The following is an 18,955-nucleotide window of genomic DNA, read 5'->3' as shown; positions in this document are numbered from 1 at the left end:
ATAAAATTAATATTTAAAAAGAGGGCAATTTGGTAATTTAAATAACATATCCACCAACTAACCAAACACATTTTCCTAAATATTCCCAATAATCTTCAAGGTAATATAAGATTCCAGTAATCCAACATTCCTAGTAATTCAATATTCCCTGAGCCAAACGTCCCCTTAGGGGTTTAGAAAGAGGTTTACTAGTTTAGGGGGTGTTTATCTGAGCTTATGAAAATTAGCTTATAAACAGCTAATACTTATAAGCTAATTTGAGCTTAAAAGTATTTGAAATTTAAACAGTTACGTGCTTGGTTAAAATACTTATGAGTGATTGATAAGTAATTGACGCAATTGGTAAAATGTAACTTATAAGTATATTTTATTATTAAAATAACTAAAAATAGTACTATAGTAACATAACCTATTTGAGGGCTACATTATGAAATTTTAAAATTTAATAGGAATAATGTATTAATATACTTGATCAAACTAGTTTATAAACAAAAAAGGTAACTTCCCCCCAACAATTTTTTTTTTTTTTTTTTTTTTTTTTTTTGTCTTTAAGCAAAAAAAGTTAAAAACAAATAAGTCATTTAATTTTAGAGCTTATAAGTTAGTTTGACTAAACAAACACCGCCTTATGGGGATTAAATAACTAATTCTTTATTTTTATAATTTTAAAGAGAACAAAAAAAATGATTTTGATATTAGACGAATATGGTGTTGGGCTACGGCGTGTGACTAGCGAGCAACGAAACACATATGGACTAAAGTTAAAAAGGTTAGATGGACATTGACGGTCTTTTTCAGAGTTCTAACCCAAATACATTACCCATCCACAGCGCCCAACAGGCCAATCTCCTTTCAGAATCACTATAGTATTATCCAGCTACCGCCCCGGCCCTCACACCTATATTTCCTTTGTAACTCTGTTCATTCTTATAAATTACATAATTGGTGATTTTGAATTTGTATTCAGTTGATTCTTAATTTATTTTAACCCTTGTTTTTATTTTGGGGTTATTTAAACATACAAATGTATAAATTAAGCAAAAGATGACCATCCAATGACTAGGAAAATGAAGATAATGCTGAACTGCAACTTAACATACAATAATTAGGGTACGATCAATTTTTTTTTGGTGCTATCACAATCACTTTTATAACAAAATATTATTAAAATTTTAAAAACAAATTCCATCAACGCCGTATTTACAGTACATAATAATGAATCTACGACTTAACGACCCACATAAAGGCTTGAAGTAGAGATGGAGGGTTCACTGGAACTAGCATTTGCTGTAGACACACGATATTCAGGAATGGGCATTTTTGCAGGAAGGTTTGGTAATGGCGCTTCAAAATTTAGAACCTGAAACGCTTGCCTTATCGAGGGTCTCATATTGCAATCAGGGTGAGCACACCATAATCCAACAGTCATCAAACACTCAATTTCTCTTTCATCAAAATCCATATACATTCTCTCATCCGCTCCTAAAACAAGTTTCCCTCTTCCATACAGATCCCAAATCCACTCCATCAATCCCATTTCAGATTTTTCTTTAATGGAATCAACAGATTTCTTTCCTGAAGCAATTTCTAACATAACTACGCCAAAACTGAATACATCTGACTCCTTACTAGCCCTGCCAGTGCTAATATATTCGGGAGCCATGTACCCGAAAGTTCCTGCCAATCCAGTTGTATGAGGACCCAGATCATGGTCCAGGAGCCTCGCCAATCCGAAATCACCTAGTTTGACATTGAAATTTGTGTCCAACATTATGTTGCTCGACTTGATATCTCGGTGGATGACACATTGCTCCCACTCTTCATGAAGATAAAGCAAAGCAGATGCCAAACCGAGAGATATCTTGTATCTCAAAGCCCAAACGAGAAGTCGTTTCTTGCCAAACAGGTGAGAATCAAGGCTTCCATTTGACATAAACTCGTAGACGAGTAAAAATTCACCCCTATCATGGCACCAGCCGATAAGATTCACCAGATTGCGATGTCTTAATTGGCTAATGACCTTCACCTCCGTAATGTACTCATTTCTCCCCTGTTTGGAGCCCCTGGAAATTCTTTTCACCGCAACAACCATGTCTATATCAATTAGGTAACCTCTGTAAACAGCACCAGACCCTCCTTCACCCAACTTTCTATTATCCGAGAAGTTGTTTGTTGCAGAAGCAAGATCTCTATAAGAAAATCTTCTTGGTCCTGCATCTCTTTCAAAGTCATCGTTAATCGAAGTCAAGTTCCTTGTCTCTCTAGAATTTCCTCTCATCAACTTTCGCCTCTTCAATAATATGATTAGTCCTGTTATCAGTCCAACTACAACGACAAACAATGAAATCGTGGCAACAACTATTGTTCTTTTCTTGCTTGCAATAGTTTTTTTCGTCTCCTTTACATCCAAATTTGAGTTGAACTCCCACGATTGAAGAATGAATCGTTGTCCATTTTCACCAGAAGCAGCTGAAAACCCAATAGTGACCCACTCAGGTAAAACTTGCATTAGGTCAATTATGTAGAATAAACTAGTATTCTCATTAGAATTTGCGGTCCGTCTGTAAGTCCAAGACACACTCAAATTCTTCGTTGTAGCATTGTATGAAATGCGCGCATCCGCAGTATCTCCACTATGAAAGCTAGCGTTCCAGCGGGTGTAGACGGCCGAAGCAATCGAGTTATTGTTGATCCCCACATGGTCTTGAACGTCAGGAGGATCCCATTCAGGATCGGGAAAAGAGTCAAACTCCACCATAACAATTTGATTGGCAGAGGAGTAAGCAGTTGTGGCATTAAATAGGCCTAAATAGCCACACACCGAATTCGGAGGGATTTGAAAGCCAACTGGAGCTAGGAAAAATGCAAGCCCGTGGCCGTAAGGGGTACGGCCCAAAGTGTCGATTGAGAAGGAGAATTGGGTGGTGAAATCAGAAAGCTTTCCAGTATGAGAATCCCAGAGCGGTACCCTCTCTGCATAAATGGCCCAACCAACACGACATATATAAGTGTACCTGTTATTCATTTCAATAGCTCCAACAGAAGGCGCTGCATCTCCCTGATAGAGGATTTTGTGTTCATTGGGATCAAAACGTGGCATCTTGAAGTAAACTGAACTAGCAGAGGGAAGAACTGTAACAATGAAGAAAATGAAGAAAGGTAAATCAAGGTTGCCATATGTCAAGGCGGCCATGGGAAAGAGAAATTGAAGACACGAAGCAGAGAAATTGTATTGCAAAGCTAGAATTAATTTAATTGTAGCTTGATGTTCAAGTTTCAACTACTTTCTATGACCTAACATTTTCTAAGTTGAAGAAGCTTATTTGAAAGAGAGTGAAAACATATAGAAAGACTTTACGATGAGACGGGCAATTATTTTCTCACCAGATTCGATCTTTGACTGTATCAGCGGGTGAGACCATTGGAGACAAACACAATGTCGATGAAAGGAAAATTATAAAATTCCAACTTCCAAGTGATGGATCACATGATCAGTTGACTTGGAATTTGTTTTAAAGCCGAAATTATAGGTGAAGAAGTGTAATTTAAAGGATCATTACGTTTAATCGTAATTAATTAAAGCACTGGGTTAATGTATAAATAATATGAATTCTTTAATTAATTGTATCTAATCTGTCGAACTTTAGACTTTCCTTAATAATATATAGCCTCATTTATGTTTTTGGCTTTGTATTAAAGTTGCATAAAATCAGAATACCATTACTGATATCACAATTTAAATTCAGCCATGAAAAATATAATTTTAACTAAAAACCGAGCACAGGAATAGTGTTAAAACAGAATTAATTCAGAGTTTTTTATGATGTAATTTTCGATAAAATTAAATTCCCAAGTTAAGCAAGCATTACGTATACATGAAGCATTTAATAACTGAGATGATTTATTACGTCATGGAGCAACAAGAAAGCTTGATGTAAGTCAAAAAGAAGGAAGCAACAAAGCTAGTTCATGCACAAATTTTTTAATTAAGGAATCACCTATTCTACCTAATTAAATTTGGCTTCACTGATACTTTAATCTCGGATTAAAAGCGCCCTGTCTTCAAGTTGAATTGTATAATTACTAGTAGAAGACTCTTAGACAAATTCTCTTGCCGCCGTCGAGTGAGAGATTTTTTGTGTCAGTGAAAATTTCGTAGCCAAGGAATGTGGTAAACTGATCTATCCATATGTTATATGCATATATGATAAGATTATATCACGTCTAATTATATTGTTCCAATTTCCTACATCTCTTGTATTATTATATTTTCAGAAAAATTACAAGAAGACAAATGAAAATTAGAGGTTAACGACCCACTTCAATGCAGCTTGAATTAGTTAATATGGCAGGTTCACCAGAGCTCATTGATGCTGGTGTAGGACCTAGAGGTACATGATACATAGGAACAGGCATCTTGGATGGAAGATTTGGAATCCCTATCTCAAAATTAAGAACTTGAATTGCTTGCCTTATTGATGGCCTGAAATTGTAATCAGGGTGAGCACACCATAGTCCAACAATCATCAAACACTCTATTTGTTTCTCGTCAAATTCCATGTTCAACCTCTTATCAGCACCCAAAACAAGTTCTCCTCTTCCATATAGATCCCAAACCTGCTCTACCAGCCCTATTTCAACCTGTTCTTTTACAATCGGCTTTCTTCCGGTAACAATTTGCAGAACAACTACACCAAAACTATATACATCTGACTCTTTGCTAGCTTTGCCAGTATTAAAGCACTCAGGAGCCAAATAGCCTAAAGTTCCTGCTAAACCAGTTGTCTGAGGACCAAGCTCGTGATCTATGAGGCGTGCCAGCCCAAAATCACCTAACTTCACATTAAAATTAGAATCCAACATTACATTGCTAGATTTAATATCTCGATGCAGCACACATTGCTCCCACTCTTCATGAAGATAAAGCAAAGAAGAGGCCAACCCAAGAGTTATCTTGTACCTCATTGCCCAAGTAAGAAGACTCTTATTGCCAAAGAGGTGAGAATCAAGGCTACCATTCGGCATGAATTCATAAACAAGTAGAAACTCACCCTTATCATCATGGCACCAACCAATAAGTTGAACAAGATTTCGATGTCTCAATTGGCTAATCGTCTTCACTTCAGTTATGTACTCTTTTTTCCCTTGTTTAGACCCCTTTGAAATTTTTTTAACAGCAACAACCATATCAAGATCAATTAAGTAGCCCCTGTAAACAGCACCGAATCCTCCTTCACCTAACTTTCTGTCTTCCGCGAAGTTATTAGTTGCAGAAGCAAGATCTTTGAAAAAAAACCTTCTAGGTCCTGCCCTTCTTTCAAGGTCATTATTAATTGAAGTCATCACCTTCGTTGTCTGTGTAGAGGCGTTTCTTATTATCTGCAGCTTCCGCCTCTTCAATACCAGCAGGCTTATGATTATCACGCCTGCTACCAGAACACTCACTGAAACTGTGACACCAACTATAATTTTGATCTTATTTTTCTTCTTTCCGTTACTTGTATCCATTTTATCCAATGTTGAATTGAATTCCCATGATTGAAGTATGTGTCGCTCCAAATTTACGCCTGTAGCAGCTGAAAAGCCAACAGTAACCCACTTCGGTAGAACCTTCATAAGATCAATTATGTAAAATAGATGAGTATTCTCTTTAGAGTTAGGGGTCGTTCGGTAGGACCAAGACACACTCAAATTCTTAGTAGTAGCGTTATATGTAATCCACGTATCAGCAATATCTCCACTATGAGAGCTAGCATTCCAACGTGCGTAGACAGCTGAAGAAATTGAGTTGTTATTGATCCCCACATGGTCCTTAACATCAGCAGGATCCCATTCACAGTTGGAGAAACTGTCAAACTCCACCATAACAATTTGGTTAGAAGATGAGTAAGCAGTTGTGGTGTTAAATAGGCCTAAAAAGCCACCAGCAGAATTTGGAGGGATTTGAAATTCAGCAGGAGCTAGGAAAAAAGCAAGCCCATTGCCATAAGAAGAACGATTCTGGGTGTCGATTACGAAAGAGAAAAGGGTGCTGAAATCAGAAAGCTTTCCTGTATCAGGGTCCCAGAGTGGCACCTCTCAGCATATGTTGCCCAACCAACACGACAGAAATAAGTGTATTTGTTATTTATTTCAACGGCTCCAACGGAGGGTACTGCATCTCCTTGATAGAGTATGTTATTTACATTGGGGTCAAAACGAGGCATTCGAAAGTTAACTGAAGTAGCAGAGGGAAGAAGAATAATAAAGAAAGTGAGAAAATATAAATTGAGTAAATCATAGGTCAAGGTGGCCATGGCAATAGATCGATTAGGGCCTAAAATGGTTTGATTCTGAAGCAAGGTGTCCAAGCTTCCACCACTTGCTACAATTTATAACTCGAAGTTTCATTACACATGGGTAAAAACATAAAGAAAGGATTCGTTTGAAAATCTGTCGCCAGCAAAATAGCGACATCATTGATATAAAGAATAATTGACAACTACAATCATGAATCTCAATGAGAACCATGCGTCNGTCGTTCGGTAGGACCAAGACACACTCAAATTCTTAGTAGTAGCGTTATATGTAATCCACGTATCAGCAATATCTCCACTATGAGAGCTAGCATTCCAACGTGCGTAGACAGCTGAAGAAATTGAGTTGTTATTGATCCCCACATGGTCCTTAACATCAGAAGGATCCCATTCAGGGTTGGAGAAACTGTCAAACTCCACCATAACAATTTGGTTAGAAGATGAGTAAGCAGTTGTGGTGTTAAATAGGCCTAAAAAGCCACCAGCAGAATTTGGAGGGATTTGAAATTCAGCAGGAGCTAGGAAAAAAGCAAGCCCATTGCCATAAGAAGAACGATTCTGGGTGTCGATTACGAAAGAGAAATGGGTGCTGAAATCAGAAAGCTTTCCTGTATCAGGGTCCCAGAGTGGCACCTCTCAGCATATGTTGCCCAACCAACACGACAGAAATAAGTGTATTTGTTATTCATTTCAACGGCTCCAACGGAGGGTACTGCATCTCCTTGATAGAGTATGTTGTTTACATTGGGGTCAAAACGAGGCATTCGAAAGTTAACTGAAGTAGCAGAGGGAAGAATAATAATAAAGAAAGTGAGAAAATATAAATTGAGTAAATCATAGGTCAAGGTGGCCATGGCAATAGATCGAGTAGGGCCTAAAATGGTTTGATTCTGAAGCAAGGTGTCCAAGCTTCCACCACTTGCTACAATTTATGACTCGAAGTTTCATTACACATGGGTAAAAACATACAGAAAGGATTCGTTTGAAAATCTGTGGCCAGCAAAATTGCGACATCATTGATATAAAGAATAACTGACAACTACAATCATGAATCTCAATGAGAACCATGCGTCGTGATTACCTTAAAACATATTAAAAACTTGTGAGTTCTGTCAAATTGCGTCCCTTGTTGAGAGCATGGCATCTATATAAACAAGAGTTCAAAAGATTTTTTATTCTTTAAATATAAATTAAAGAATGAGTTTGACTCTTCATATTTAGAGAGTCAAATTTCTCTCTCTATCTTAATTTTAAATAATAAATTATAAGTTTCTATGTATTTTATTTATAATTTATCTCTCTTATTAAGTTTCTTTCTTGAAAAAACATATTCTCTCTTCTAAAATTTAAAGAATCTATTGGATTTGAATAAAAATTTTGTTCTTTATATTTAAAAGTTAACAAAGATATTTTTTATTTATATAAAAGATGTTCTTTAAAATAAATAGCATAAATAATAATACTATATTTCTCATAGGTAACATCTTCTCTTCGTTTTGGCTATGTATTGTAGTCGTTAAAGGCTATACCATATCGGTTCATAGGTAACATCATCTCTTGCCTTGGCTTTGTATTTTAGCTGTTAAAAGTATTCATATGGTTACCCTTGACACCAATGTCTGTATATCTCTCTTGTTTTCTGATGAAAAATAATTAAACAAATACGTTCATCGATCCCTTTCAAACTTAAATAGTGTACTAATGAAAAATATTTTGGTTGGCCGATGGTTACAGGATCATGAGAGTCGATTTCTGATAGAAACGCAAACCAATAACTATCTAGGCAGCTAAAGTGAGAACTACTAATTTTAGACCAAATAAATAACCAGGAGGCATTGGGTTGCATTTAATTGCTTGCTTAAACTATTAAAATTTGATGGAAAAGTTCCAGCATCAGTTACACTCAGACAATTTATGCTTCATACGAAGCAATATTCAACTCTAAACACAAGACTCCAAGATGAGAATTCATACTAGTATTGGAATCATTATTATAACAAACTTGGAAGCCACACTTGCTCAACGACCCGTATCAAGGCTTGAAACAGTGATGGATGGTTCAGTGGAAGCAAATGATGTTGTAGGTATCTGGTACACAGGAACAGGCATTTTCTCAGGAAGATTTGGCAGCGGCGCTTCAAAATTAAGAACTTGAATTGCTTTTCTGATTGTAGGCCTCAAACTGCTATCAGGGTGGGCACACCATAGCCCAACAATCATCAAACACTCAGCTTGCGTCTCATCAAAAGTATGCAGTCTCTCATCAACAGCCGAAAGAAAATCCCCCTCCCCGTAAAGTTCCCATATCCACTGAACCAAAGTTGTCTGAGATTTTTGTTCAAGGGGATCAATAGCCTTTCTGCCAGTAGCAATCTCTAAAGCAACAACTCCAAAGCTATACACATCAGACTCCTTGCTAGATCTACCAGTGCTTATATATTCGGGAGCCATGTAGCCTAAAGTTCCAGCCAAACCGGTAGCAGTTTGGGGACCTAGCTCGTGATCCATCAGCCTGGCTAGTCCGAAATCACCAAGCTTGACATTAAAACTAGAATCTAGCATTACATTGCTTGATTTAATATCCCTGTGCACCACGCATTGCTCCCACTCTTCATGAAGATAGAGTACTACAGAAGCCAATCCGAAAGCCATCTTGTACCGAACAGCCCATGTAAGAGGACTCTTTTTTCCGAAAAGGTGCGAGTCCAAGCTCCCATTTGTCAAGAACTCATACACAAGCAAGAACTCACCTCTATCATGGCACCAACCGATGAGTTGCACCAAATTCCGATGCCTCAATCGGCTAATAATCTTCACCTCAGTTATGTACTCCTTTCTTCCCTGTTTAGAACCGCTTGAAATTTTCTTGACAGCAACTGGCATGTCTAAATCAATTATGTAGCCTTTATAAACAGCACCAAACCCTCCTTCACCCAACTTTCTATCCTTAGAGAAGTTCTTGGTCGCTGAACGCAGATCTTTATAAGAAAATCTTTTTGGTCCTGCTCCTCTTTCGAGATCATCATTCATCGACGCCAAATTAATTTCCTCTTCTTCCTTCTGAATATATTTCCGCCGCCACCAAATGCAGAATGTTAAAACAGCTCCAGCTATCAGAACACCAACTAAAACTGCTATACTCACTTCCAATTTTATCATCTCCGATTTCTTTTCATTTGATTCCTCTGTGTCCAAACTTGAATAGAACTCCCAAGAGAAAAGTTGATGTCGCTCTACATACATACCTGTAGCAGCTGAAAAACCAACACTAACCCACTCCGGCAGAACCTTCATTAAATCAATTTGATATGAAAGAGTCGAATTTTCGAGTGAACCATTGGTCTTCCAGTATGTCCATGACACACTCATGTTCTTAGTAGTGGCATTGTAAGTAATCCGTACATCAGCAGTATCATCACTGTGGATACTAGCATTCCACGGGGTGTAGACTGCTGAGGAAATTGAGTTGGTGTTGATCCCCACGTGTGGAACTGGAGGATCCCACTCAGGATTAGCGAAAGAGTCAAACTCAACTAATACTATTTGGTTGTGAGATGAGTCACTAGTTGTGGTGTTAAATAGGCCTAAGAACCCACCTGCAGAATTCGGCGGAATTTGAAAGCCAACAGGTGCAAGGTAAAAAGCAAAGCCAGCTCCATAAAACTCGCTACCTTTAGTGTCAATGCTGAAGGAGAAATGTGAAGTAAAATCAGAGAGTTCATTAGAGTGAGAGTCCCACAGCCGCACATTCTCTGCATAGGCGGCTCGACCCACACGACATAGATAACTCAAGCTATTAAATTCTACTGCTCCAACAGAAGCTTTGGCATCTCCTTCATAGAAAATGTAGGTGTTTTCGGAGTCAAATCGAGTTAGTTTAAAGGAAACTGAATTAGCAGAAGGAACAAACAGAAAAAGAAGGAAGAAGAACAAGAGAGATGAACTTAGTAAGTTGTAGAAAGACGTGGCCATGGCAACATGTAGCAGAGGTAATAGTGGCAATTTAACATATATATATATATATATATATATATATAACCGCGGCCCTGCTTCTATACTGTATTAGTTTAATCCATTGCCGCCTACACAGGGTCAACTTTCAACTTCATGAGCTGAAATTGCTCCCCACAACTAACTGTGACATTCCTTTGCTAAGGAAAAATTAAATAATAGTAACTATAAGAACCTGAACATTGCAGCAGCATATCCATATTCTTTCGTTGACTCTTTTGCTGAGATAGCAAAGAAGTCCATTAGAAATAACCAAAAAAAAAAAAAAAAAAAACGAAATGATTGATTGAGTCTTCTTTGAACTCTTTCCATGGACTTTCTGGGAATTTTTGTGACAAGAAATAGAGAGGAAGCATCCAAGTTATAACTTTGCTTCACAAAGCAAGTAGGCCATTGATTTTGTGTATGGTTGGTGGGATTATAATATAAAGTTTTGGAGATTAAAAAATGAGTTAAAATAACACTTGACCCTCTAAGTTTGGACGAAATAACAAAAAGGTTTGTGATCTCGACCCCTGTAGTTTGATCAACTAATATAATTTATCTTAAGATTTTAAAAATAATGTAAATCCCCTTTAGTGTATTGTTAAAATTTATTATATGGTGTTATTTAAAAAAAAAAAAAACTTAATAGTAATGAGATTTATGTCATTACTACAATAATAGGGAGATTTTTGTTAAATAATGATACTAAATGGGTACTATTGTTATTAACACAAACAAATTTATTTAATAATAAAAAATTCGTCATTTGTTAATGAANTAGGCTCGTCGCCGCGGCGAAGCATTTTTCGTCGCCTCGGCGAAATAGGGCAGAACCTACCCGTGGGTGCACTCTCCTCCCTCGCCCCGGCGAAGATTGGATTTCCAACTTCACCAAAACTCAACCAATTTCAAGGCAACAATTCAACCAACTCAACATACAAACTCAATTAAAGTTGAAACAATAAACTTTTAACTAATACAACAAATCTTAAATACATACCTCAAGTGGGATATTACAGTTACTGAATTGTTAGACATTATCCATAGTGATGTATGACTGACAATTGAAGCTAGAGATGGCTATTCATACTTTATCAATTTACTAATGATTTTAGTAGATATGGTTATGTCTACCTTATGAGACATAAATCTGAAGCTTTTGATAAATTCAAAGAATTCAAGAATGAAATACATAATATGTTGGGCAAAAATATTAAAGCTCTTCGGTCGAATCGAGAAGGTGAATACTTGAGCTCAGGGTTTTCTGGATACCTAAAGGAATGTGAGATAGTATCACAACACACCCTTCTGTATACACCCTAACACAATGGAGTGTCCGAAATGAGGAATATGATCTTACTTGATATGTTTAGGTACATGATGAGTTTTAGTGATCTACCTGCATCATTTTGGGATTATGCCCTAGAGGCTGTGACTCATGTACTAAATCATGTGCAGTCAAAATCTGTAGATAAGACTCCAAATAAACTATGGAGTGGGCGAAAGCCAAACTTGTCTTATCTAAGGATTTCAGGTTGTGAAGCTTATGTCAAGAAATTGACTTCGAACAAGTTGGCCTAAAATACTACAAATGTATATTTGTGGACTATCCTAAGGAGACCAAAGGATACTATTTCTACCATCCAAGAGAGCGTAAATTTTTTGTCGTCCGTACTGGTGTCTTCTTAGAAAAGGAATTTTTCTAAGAAGTATTAGTGGGAGAAAGTTAGAACTCGATGAAGTTTTAGAGCCACAAGATACATTAGACGATGGATGGGAGGATGCGCCATAGGAAGTGGTTGAACATCGTGAGGAGGTTACTCCACACTCTATGGATCAAAGTGAACCACCTCAAGTAACACAGGAGCTACATAAGTCTAGAAGAGTACACCATGAGCTCGAGAGATATGGTTATCTTGTGACTCAACATGGTGACGTACTAATCTACCCATACAATGAAACCAGAACCTACGGAGACGCTATACCGGATCCAGATTCTGTTAAATGGCTTGAAGCCATGAAATCTGAGATGGACTCCATGTACCAGAACCAAGTGTGGTCTTTGGTGGGTCCACTTGAAGGGATAAAACTCATAGGGTGTAAATGAGTCTTCAAGAAGAAGATTGACATGGATGGTAAGGTGCATACTTATAAGATATGACTGGTTGCCAAAGGTTTCAAACAAATTCATGGTATTGATTATGAAGAAACCTTTTCGCTGGTTGTCGTGATTAAGTCTATCCAGATTATGCTTACAATTCCTGCATATCATGACTATGAAATTTGGTAGATGGATGTCAAAACAACTTTCTTGAACGGAGAACTTGAAGAGGATGTGTATATGACACAACCTGATGGTTTCGTTCTTGATGGACAAGCTGATAAGATATGCAAGTTGTAGAGATCCATTTATAGACTTAAGATAGATACCATGTGAAGAGATCGAATGAAGAGAATCTCATATGTGTCAGCAATTGGATCCATCATGTATGCCATGTTATGTACTCGAATTGATGTCTCACGTGCGTTAAGCACTTTGTAGATATCAATCGGATCCAGGTGAGCATCACTCAATAGTTGTCAAGAACATCTTTAAGTACTTGAAAAGAACTAAGAATATGTTCTTGGTTTATGGAATGGGAGATGAGCTCACTGTAACAAGATACAGTGATACTAGTTTCCAAACAGAGAAACATGATTATCGCTCACAATCCGAGTTTGTATTTTGTCTCAATGAAGGTGCAACGAGTTGGAAGAGCTCCAAGCAAAGCACTGTAGTAAACTCTACAATGGAGGCTGAGTATATCGCATCATCCGATACGGCCAAGGAGGTATTTTGAATTAAGAAGTTCATCGCCGAACTTGGTGTGGTCTCCATGATTGTTGATCCAATAGATGTCTATTGCGACAAAAATGGAGCAATAGTTCAAGCAAAGGAACCACAGTCTCACTAGAAGTCCAGACACATACTCAGACGATTTCATCTCATTAAAGAAATGGTTGAGAGGAAAGATGTATAGATTAGTAAAGTGCATACTGATGACAATCTTGCCGATCCACTGACAAAGCCTTTGTCGTAGTAAAAGCATGAAAAACACTTAAGGTCATTCGATATTAAATACATGAATGATTGGCTATAGTGCAAGTGGGAGATTGTTAGAGTAAGTGCCCTAGAGCTAATCAATTATTGAAGAATTGACTCTTTGTAATAATGTTTATTAATCAATAAAAAACATTTTCTATTGTGTTGTGTAAGTCATAATTGGGTGTATTGATATATGTCTTTAGGATGGTAGAACCATGACGAGGATATCAAGTGTTTTAAACCTTGATAGTGAGAACCCAATGATCACATATGGTGGCCATTCTAGAAATGTTTGTAGCCCTAATATTTTTTTGACCAAGGACACAAATAATACGGTAAGACTATCATACTGTTGAACGACCTTGTCGAAAGATAGTGACTCATCGCACTTGTCAAGGTTGTTTGCTGACAACTTGGTACAATGCATGGGTGCTTATTAGAGGCAAGTTCACTGGACAGACTCACCAGAGGATTCCATATGGATGGTAACCCTATTGTCTATGAAATAATCCTCTAACGAATGATGGTGCATGTGATCCTTAGACTTGAGATCACCAGAGTGCCTTGTGCACCGATTGATGTAGTTTGACACTAGCCCAATATAATTCTATTCAAAGCTATCAATACAGTAGTGATTGGCTACATTGAGGAGTGTATCAAAACTATGGTGGATCAACAAAGGATTCATCACTCCTGAGTACATGAGAAGTTATCTCACTGCGCAATCGATTAAATGACAATGACACCAAATCTGTGGCCACAATGGAATTAAGCTATTGCTCAATCCAATTTATTATTTCAGTTATTGCTCTAGTAACTGAATACAAAGATATCGAGAATAACTGAGGTTGACACTGTTTCTGCACCTTAGCCTCAATGCGATAATGCATGATTAAAGAATTTGATTGGACGGTAATCATATCGTTGATAGGTAGCTATTTCGCTAAATCTGAATCTATCAGGTGGCCATGATGCATTGCTAAGGGCCAATCTTGGTCTACGTATAGTGAGACTATTAATTGGTGTTAATCGTGATACTACTCACTGTCGATATGATAAGAAGCCTACGGGTCACACACTTAGAAGATAATTTAAGAATCAATTTGTGAAAGGGTTTTTGGTAATCTCACAATGCAATAAAATTTGCTGAGGTTGTTGCCTGCATTTAATTTTACTATTAAAATTAAAATTAGTGAGATTATATTTAAATATGTGTTCGCATATATTTAAATGAATTATTATTAATTAAATGTTAATATATATTAATTGATTTTAATTATAAAAATAATTATATAAAATTAAAATACCATAAAAGGGTGTTTGGTTACAAGGATGGATTAATGTGTGAATCCATGGCTATTCCCAATGGGATTAGGGTTTTAATTAAGTTACACTATATAAGTAAAACTTAATTAAAACAAATTAGAGGATTACTATTCGTTGATTGAATTAAAAAACCCCTAGCCACCCTCACTCTATCTCACACGTTCTCATTGATTGAAGAGAAGAATTTTTCTCTTCTTGATTCTTTGAAAGTTAATTCTTGAAGCCATTAAGTGGATCTAGTAAATCCCTTTTTGGTTCAACAGATTGCCTTTGTGTGGATCAACGTTCGTGCGATTCTCTATTGAATCGAAAGTGAAATCAAATCGGAGATATTTGAAGGAGCCTCCACACGTATGTAAGTTTTTCTAATCCTTGAATGGATTAATTTAGTTTTGTACAAATTTTTTTATTAACACAAAAAATATTGTAATCAAGATCCCGGATCTTGGTGCAAAAGTAATTGATTTTTCGGTTTATTATTGTTTTCCCACTGCTACTAGAGATCAATTACTTATAGATTCAAAAGGTGGAAGGTAGAAAATAGCATGGTTATGTCATGGTTGATCAACTCCATGAACGTCAATATTGGAGATGATTTCATGCTCTATGTAACTACTTAGGAAATCTGGGAAGCAGCCAAGGAAACGTACTCGGATAAAGAAGATACTGTAGAATCCTTTAAGATAGAAGGAATAATTCATGATTTGCATCAAGGGATTTATTAGTCACTCAGTACTACAGTCTTGTCAACCGCTATTAGAAGCGGGCTAGACTTATACGAGATTCAAAAAGATTGTGGAAAAGAAACTAATATAAAAATTTTTATTAGGCCTAAATAAGAATCTTGATGATGGCTAAAGTAGGGAAGAGCAAAAGCAGCATGTTGTTTGAGTCGAATAATTGTTAGGGCCCCACATTGGGTGTCAAATTGTAGACAATAAAATCTACTATCGATTTTGAAGGAATGGATCTTGAGAGAATAGAGCCATTGACAATCTAATGGACCTGGACAGAGAAGAAAAGAGAAAGTGAAGGCTAGATAAACACCGGTGTGGTGTCTGCCGTAGAGTATCCTTCGCTCAAGTCAGTGAAGCGGGCTAAGGACGAGAAAGATTACCAGAATAATGTGGTAGTTTTTAAGAGCAAGAACTTTGAGAGCTAGGTGTTACAGGTTATCTCTTAATGCCTAATGAGAGGGTCTGCCTCTATTTATATAATGAACTTCAAAGGTTGGAATCCTAGGAGAACTTTGAGTCCTAATTAATTGATGAGTTCCAATTCGGAAGATAATATGATCTTTTGCCTTTATCGGATTAGGCTTGTCACTTTCAATAAGATCTGGGATCTTGACAGAAGTGGAAATAGAATAGGATTATGATTCCTATTATGGATTGTTGTGGGCTTATGGGCTAGAACCCAGTTTAGTTTAACTTGTAGGATACACCTACTCATAGAGTGGACATTTCACAAGGAGGAATCAAGCGTGAGCCCAATTAGGATTGGGTCAAGGCACTAAGCCGTATTATGTTTATTTTGTTAGACCTTGTCAAGTCCAACGCGATTTTTGGCCTAGATAATATATATACGAGTCAGCTCCATATATATACAATCATTGATGTTCTACTATATNTGATGGACAAGTTGATAAGATATGCAATGCAAGTTGCAGAGATCCATTTATGGATTCAAGCAAGCTTCAAAGAGCTAGAACATTCGTTTTAATAAAGCCGTAAAAGAATTCGGTTTTATCAAGAACGAAGATTAGCCCTGTGTTTACAAGAAAGTAAGTGGGAGCGCAGTGGCATTCTTGGTGTTGTATGTCAATGACATACTTCTCATCGAGAATGATATACCAAACTTGTAGTCGGTAAAGACTTGGTTATTCAAGTGCTTCTCCATGAAGGACTTAGGAGAAGTAGCTTACATCCTCGAAATAAAGATCTACCGAGATAGATCGCGTAGTTTTCTTGGCCTAAGTCAAAGTACATACATAGACAAGGTACTGAAGAGACTTAGTATGGAAGAATCTAAGAAGGGATTTCTTCCAATGTCACATGGTGTCTATCTCTTCAAGGATATATGTCCTAAAACACATGATAAGAGAGATAGAATGAAGAGAATCCCTTATGCGTCAGCAATTGGATCCATCATGTATGTCATGTTGTGTACTCGGATTGATGTCTCATGTGCATTAAGCACTTATAGTAAATATCAATTGGATCCAGGTGAGTGTCACTAGATAGTTATCAAGAACATCCTTAAGTACCTGAAAAGGACTAAGGATATATTCTTGGTTTATGGAGGAGAAGATGAGCTCATTGTAAGAGGATACAGTGATGCTAGTTTTCAAACGAATAAAGATGATTATCACTAACAATCCGAGTTTGTTATCTCAATGGGGGTGCAGTGAGTTGGAAGAGCTCCAAGCAAAGCAGTGTAGTAAACTCTACAATGGAGGCTGAGGATATCGCATTATCCAATGTGCCAAAAAGGTTGTTTGGATTAAGAAGTTCGTCGCCAAACTTGGTGTGGTCTCCATGATTGTTGATCCAATAGATATCTATTGCGACAACAATGGAGCAATAGTTCAAGCAAAGGAACCACAGTCTCACCAAAAGTCCAGACACATACTCAGACGATTTTATCTCATCAAAGAAATGGTTGAGAGGAAAGATGTGCAGATTAGTAAATTGCATACTGATGACAATCTTGTCAATTCACTGACGAAGTCTCTGTCGTAACAGAAGCATGAAAAACACTTAAGGTCATTTGGTATTAAATACATGAATGATTTGATATAGTGCAACTAAGAGATTGTTAGAGTAAGTGCCCTAGAGCCAATCAATTATTGTAGAATTGACTCTTCGTAATAATGTTTATTAATCAATAAAAGACATTTTCTACTATATCGTGTAAATCATAATTAGGTGTATTGATATATGTCCTTAGGTTGGTAGAACCATGATGAGGGTATCAACTGTTTCAAATTTTGATAGTGAAAACCCTATGATCACATATGGTGGCCATTCTAGAAATGTCCATAGCTATAGTATTATTCTAACCAAGGACACAAATAATACAGTAAGGCTATTATAGTGTTGAACGACCTTGTCGAAAGCTAGTGACTAATCTCACTTGTCAAAGTTGTTTGTCGACAAGCTGGTGCAACGCATGGGTGCTTGTTAGAGGCAAGTTCATTAGACAGACCTACCAGAGGATTCCATATGGATGGAAAGTGTGTCTATGTAATAAATCTTCTAACGAATGATGGTACATGTGATCCTTAGACTTGAGATCACCGAAGCGCCTTGTGCACCGATTATTTTAGTTTGACACTAGCCCAACGTAGTTCTATTTAGAACTATCAATATGATAGTGATTGGCTACGTTGAGGAGTGTATCAAGACTATGATGGATTGACAAAGGATTCATCACTCCCGAGTACGGGAGAAGTAATCTCATTGCACAATTTAGTAAATGGAAATGACACCAAATATGTGGCCATAGTGGGATTGAGTTGTTGATCAATCCAATTTATTATTCCAGTCATTGGTCCAGTAACTGAATACAAAGATATCGAGACTAATTGAGGTTGACACTGTTTCCGTACCTTAGCCTCAATGAGATAACGCATGATAAAAAGATTTGATTGCACGGTAACCATATCATTGATAGGTAGCTATTTCTCTAAATCTAAATCTAAATCTATTAGGTGGTCATGATGCCTTTCTAGGGGCCAATCTTGATCTATCTGTAGTAAGACAATTAATTAGTGTTAATTGCAATACTACTCACTGCCGATATGATAAGAAGCCTACGGGTCACACACTTAGAAGATAATTTAAGAATCAGTTTGTGAAAGGGGTATTTTTGTCTTTTAGGATGAAAGGGTATTTTGGTAATCTCACAGTGCAATTAAATTTGCTAAGGTTGCTGCCTGCATTTAATGTTAATATTAAAATTAAAAATAGTGAGATTATATTTAAATATATGTTCGCATATATTTAAATGAATTATTATTAATTAAATGTTAATATATATTAATTGATTTTAATTATATAAAATTAAAATACCATAAAGGGTGTTTGGTTACGAGGATGGATTAATATGTGAATCCATGGCTATTCCCAATGGGGTTAGGGTTTTAATTAAGTTACACTACATATGTGAAACTTAATTAAAACAAATTAGAGGATTATTATTCGTGATTGAATTAAAAAACCCTAGCCACCCTCACTCTATCTCACACTTT

General features: G+C 36.8%; 2 protein-coding genes and 1 pseudogene across 2 annotated transcripts; all 3 read right to left on the bottom strand.

Annotated features, from left to right (window-relative positions):
- Nucleotides 1-1,160: 1,160 nt before the first annotated feature.
- On the bottom strand, nt 1,161-3,200 carry LOC116110814 (L-type lectin-domain containing receptor kinase IX.1-like). The gene has a single exon (XM_031397033.1). The coding sequence runs from the start codon at nt 3,191-3,193 to the stop codon at nt 1,229-1,231; it is 1,965 nt and encodes a 654-aa protein (XP_031252893.1). The 5' UTR covers nt 3,194-3,200; the 3' UTR covers nt 1,161-1,228.
- A 1,108-nt stretch (nt 3,201-4,308) lies between these two features.
- On the bottom strand, nt 4,309-7,150 carry LOC116110822 (annotated as a pseudogene).
- Nucleotides 7,151-8,315: 1,165 nt separating this feature from the next.
- Nucleotides 8,316-10,268, bottom strand: LOC116110823 (L-type lectin-domain containing receptor kinase IX.1-like). The gene has a single exon (XM_031397040.1). The coding sequence runs from the start codon at nt 10,266-10,268 to the stop codon at nt 8,316-8,318; it is 1,953 nt and encodes a 650-aa protein (XP_031252900.1).
- Between the last annotated feature and the right edge of the window lie 8,687 nt (nt 10,269-18,955).

The sequence above is a fragment of the Pistacia vera genome, unplaced genomic scaffold, assembly GCF_008641045.1.
Source record: "Pistacia vera cultivar Batoury unplaced genomic scaffold, PisVer_v2 Contig614, whole genome shotgun sequence".
Lineage (NCBI taxonomy): Eukaryota > Viridiplantae > Streptophyta > Magnoliopsida > Sapindales > Anacardiaceae > Pistacia > Pistacia vera.
Note: the sequence above shows the minus strand (reverse complement) of the source record. Positions and strands in the feature narration are given on the sequence as shown.

Bases quoted from the DNA above. Each gene is read 5' to 3' on its own strand.
- LOC116110814 (XM_031397033.1), bottom strand. From the start codon at position 3,193: ATGGCCGCCTTGACATATGGCAACCTTGATTTACCTTTCTTCATTTTC.
- LOC116110823 (XM_031397040.1), bottom strand. From the start codon at position 10,268: ATGGCCACGTCTTTCTACAACTTACTAAGTTCATCTCTCTTGTTCTTC.